The 5000-nt window shown below is 35.2% G+C and overlaps 1 protein-coding gene across 3 annotated transcripts in view; it reads right to left on the bottom strand.

Annotated features, from left to right (window-relative positions):
- Positions 1 to 5000, bottom strand: part of Ten-a (Teneurin-a transmembrane protein) — a 1186308-nt gene that overhangs the window by 216923 nt on the left and 964385 nt on the right. For all 3 annotated transcript variants that reach the window (XM_076206894.1, XM_076206895.1, XM_076206896.1), the window contains one exon: positions 2025 to 2144. In XM_076206894.1, the coding sequence (XP_076063009.1) occupies positions 2025 to 2144 (120 nt within the window). The remainder of the gene's footprint in view (positions 1 to 2024; positions 2145 to 5000) is intronic.

Raw genomic sequence — 5000 nt, 5'->3', positions numbered from 1 at the left:
TATATATATATATATATATATATATGTGTGTGTGTGTGTGTGTGTGTGTGTGTGTGTGTGTGTGTGTGTGTGTGTGTGTATATGTATATATATGTATACACACACACACACACACACACATATATATATATATATATATATATATATATATATATATATATATATATATACATATATATTTATATATCGTGACATCATGACAGGTGTATGAATGGTAAGAATGGAAAGACACGATTGGGAACAAGAGAGTTTATTCCTGACCGGTTTCGCCTAAGGCGAAACCGGTCAGGAATAAAGTCTCTTGTTTCCAATCGTGTCTTTCCATTCTTATCATTCATACATATATATGAATATACACGTATAATGTATATGTATATTGGCAGTCTGTCTCAAGCTCTAAAAGCACAGTTCATCTAACTCCATCTGATCACTCGTACGTGCGCTCAGTAAATTACAAATAATAATAATAATGATAATGATACTACTACTACTACTACTACTACTACAACTACTACTACTACTACTACTACTACTACTACTACTACTACTAATAATAATAATAATAATAATAATAATAATAATAATAATAATAATAATAATAATAATAATAATAATAATTAATAATAATAATAATAATAATAATAATAATAATAATAATAATAATAATAATAATAATAATAATAATAATAATAATAATAATAATAATAATAATAATAATAATAATAATAATAATAATAATAATAATAATACTGATAATAATAATATTAGTAATGAATAAAATAAAAAGTAACAGAATCACTGTCACAAAATATAGGATATTCTGATTACTAACATTTCGCTTCCCTTGCCTGTGCGCTCCTTTTCCTGATGCCAACTGTTTTCACAATTTTCTTTTTACTCAGCTCTTTCCTCTACCTGTCTTTGCCTATTCTCACCTGTACCTTATTCACTGGTTTTGTCCTGCACTAATGCCCTTGTCTCAAACACTATTCTATATTCATTACCGGTCCATCTCTTTCACGGTTCTCCTCTTCACCTCCTTGTTTCTCACTCTATCTATCCTAGTAACCCCTATCATACTTCTCAGGCACCTCATCTTAAACACATTCAAACCCCTCTCTTCCTCTCGTATGTTCCATATTTATTGTTATTTATCTGTCCATTTGTTATTATTTACTATTTACCTGTTTTTTTATTATTTAACTTTACCTATTTACTTATGTATTTTATTTATCATTATTTTTATTTATTTATTCATAATTATAATTTTTTGCATCCGAGCTAGTTATGGACCAAAAGGTCTCCTGTCGGCATGCTCCTCCTTTGTAATCCTTTGTAATCTCCTTCCCCCCCACCTCTAACTCATATGTTTCTACCAGCCTGACCTTCCTGCCTTTCCATATAGTCTCCTCTACAAATATTTGTTTATATTTCATGTTTACATATTTCCTTTGTACTCTTTTCTGGTACATCATCCATTTTCTTCCTAAAATAAGGACCATGGGCGCCCATGGTCCTTATTTTAGCGCCACTTCCTCCATCTTACACTATATCAGTTTTCCTAGAGACAAGAGTTATTTTCTTGTCATAGCACTTCCCCCACTTTACTCTCTTTTATTGTTTTATATGCTTTGACCAAAATTATTATTCCACTCGATATTCTAAATACACAAATCACCATTTCTGCTTAATTTTCTTTTCAATTCCTCCACCGAAATTAAAGTTCATCCCTAAGTCTACAAATGTCTGTATAAATTCGTTTCGTTTTCTTTGGCTTAAATTTCAAATGTATTTCCTCTCTCCTTGCCGCCCGTGTTACCTTCAAATTTCTGACATTTACTGTTCACTTCCCTTCACTATTTCATATGCAGCGTGTACAAGGAATGTGTTGTTCTCCAATATCGATAAACTTTCCTCAGAGCCAATGTACATCTTCAACTACAAATGTATGCTATCACAGATAACAATATACGGCTATGTGTGTATCAATATTTACAACAAAAATAATTATCAGTCGTACTCACCATCCTCCTTTTCTGGTAGCCGTAAGTCCAAATCTCGATTCCTTGTCCACACTGGTTCGAACACCGATGATGCCTTGACCCTGTGACGTCACCACCTGTCCACGAATCACAGACACCCGCCTGCTCCAGACAGCCAATCAAGATAGAGCGTTAGTTGGGTGAAAAGTCACACCGTCTGTGTTAGCATTCGTCTAGTGAACCAACACAAAGCTAATGAATTTCGTGAAAACCAAAACAACATCTTACTGAATGAAGCTGAAGATATGAATCTTATATCTCACGAGAAATCGAACAACAAAGTGATTCTCTTGATTAGGTGAACTTATGCAAAATCTTAAACAAACAATGACAAAATTCTGAGTACAGATCTGGACTCTAAGTTTACAGCTTGTGTCTATAAATATACATTTAACATTTCTCTGTATGTTAATAATTATAGAATCAGGCACTATTGTAATATAATACTCCTAGACATGTCAACTTAGATCCTTATACCTAGGCCATGCAGAGAGGGTATGAGAGCATAGACCACAAAACCGCAATCAAAAAAAGGTGCACAATCTTTATATATATATGTATAGTCTTTCCATTCCGAATTATGTGTGCAATCAAATCTGAGGGGGCAAGAGCTAAGGAACAAAGGAGACTGAGAAAGGGGGAGAGGAGAAAGAGAGATGGAGAGGGAGAGATCACAGAGCGAATGGGGGCGGAATGGTGGGAAATAGATGAGTAGTGGAGGAATCAAAAGAGACAGAGAAATCAAGTAGGATAGAAAATAACGTTGATGATTAGGGTAGGCGGAAGAAGCCAGTAGAACAGCACTTCTTCGTTTTACATATTTTTTCTCTTATCTTCTGCAATTATAAAAAAGCTAGGACAGAAGGTGGAGGTATCAATATTGACTGTCTTGGTAAGGTTAGTTATAGTAATAGTATCAATAGTGGAAAAGTAATAGCACAGTTAGAGGTAGCAATAGTAGTAGTAGGTAGTTGTAATGATCATGATATCAAAAAGTTAATAATAATAATGTAATAACTATTACAGTAACAATAATAACTGTGGTATTGGCATAGTACTGATGATGATAATGATATAAAAAAGTCACACCAGCAGATTCTGGCAATAGTATGCAACAGTATTAGTCGGGTCTGTTCCGAGGTTGGTTTTAGCTTAACACAATGTCTACTTTTCGAACTGTTCTGACATTGACTTTGGCTTCTAAAAAACACCAAACTCAAAAAATAGAAAATAAAACAAGACAAAATCATAGACAGGGAGTAGAGGAAGTAAAGACCAATCCAAACTTGAAACTCGACATAAACAATGCCATGATCCATTCAACAGAGCTAAGAGCCTACTGAAGATTTGACATTCACAAGAAAAGTAAGTAGCTGGAAGCCCAAGTCAAGGTCAGAACTCAGCGATCGGGACGAAGGTTTTTGCATTTCCACTACTGTTCTATTCTAAGGATTGTTGGCTTTGCATCCTATATCACATCCTGCGTCCTATGGCCACCCTTTATTATCTTATGAGTTTTGCTTAGGTTACATTTCTTCATTTTCTCCGGCTATCGACATAATATAGAATATAGTTGAATAGCTAGAGAAATATGGATGTACAAACTTTTCATGTTTGCTTCTTCTTACAATACACTCCCAATAGCCTTGTGTACAAGATTCCTACCCATAGGAGTTTTCACAAATGTATAAACAGTATCCCAGTATACAATCAGTGTTTATCATATATATTCACAATCAATTTACACACTAATGTAAATAACAACATCAAGAGACAGGGATAACATCCTCTACTCAGTAATATATGTAATATATACATAAATATATATATATGTATATATATACTTATATAATATACAATAATGGTGATAATGTGAGAGAGATATATAAATATATGTAGCATGTGTAAATTTTACACAAAGTTCGACACACACAAGACTACATTGGTAACATCGGTGGCTTTAGACAAGGGACACAGGATATGACGTATTAAGGAGGAGGAGGAGCTTAAGGGAGAAGGGGGAGGAGCTTAGGGAGACGGTGGTGGCGGGAGAGAGGAGGAGGTGAAGGTCGTGATGGTGCAGGGTGTACGGAGAGTGCACTGGATGAGGGAGAAGAGGGACGAGGGAGACACAAGCAAACGGAGTAGACATGCATGCAATGGCACAATACAAGTATCGCTAAGACACACGCTCTAGTCACAGAAGGCGTGTGCCTTCATATGTCTGTGTGTTTGTGAACGCGGCTGGGGACGTTTACGTTTGGGTTTGATTTCCAATAGGGAAGGGGGGAGGCTTATGAATTTTGAGGCATGAAAGATCGTAAGAGAGACGGATTTTGATACCGAAGCTAAAACAGCACCGCATAAGATTGGGTGGAGAGGGGGGGGGCAGTGAAAATCCAATTGAAATTCACTTTTAACTATCTTTAGAAAAAAAAATATATACCGGCAACTTACATTATTGTTCACCTAATTTAACCATATTTATGTAAAACAGGAAATTCTACCGATGTCGGAGGAATACTAGAAGGACAAGAGCGCTCAAAAAACCCATTACGGTTTAAACACGGGAACAAGCTCAGCCTTATTCAAATGATCTATCTGATTAACTAATTTTATTTCGCTCACCACAGGCTGGAAGGAGTCCTGATCACTCAAAATCTCCTTGAGGTCTTCCCTTTAGCTACAAAAAATCACGCGGGGGTTCAAACAAAAAATTAAGAATTATACCCCACTTGATGAAGGACTCCTTTGGAAAAAAAAAATAAAGTGTTCAGTTCCCTGTAGCAAAACACTTTCTCTCGTAGATCTTGCCTCTCCAACTTCAACTTTTCACAAAAGGTTAAGTTAACAATTTACTTTACCCCAAACAAAATACGTAAAACTCCTTAATTCATAAACATCAAATAATAGTCGATGTTAAACCACTATTTCGCGCACACAGGTGAGAGTAAAAAG

The sequence above is a fragment of the Oratosquilla oratoria genome, chromosome 23 (assembly GCF_046742065.1).
Source record: "Oratosquilla oratoria isolate Oo_2021 chromosome 23, ASM4674206v1, whole genome shotgun sequence".
NCBI lineage: Eukaryota > Metazoa > Arthropoda > Malacostraca > Stomatopoda > Squillidae > Oratosquilla > Oratosquilla oratoria.
The sequence above is the reverse complement of the archived record's forward strand: the minus strand, read 5'-3'. Positions and strand labels throughout refer to the sequence as shown.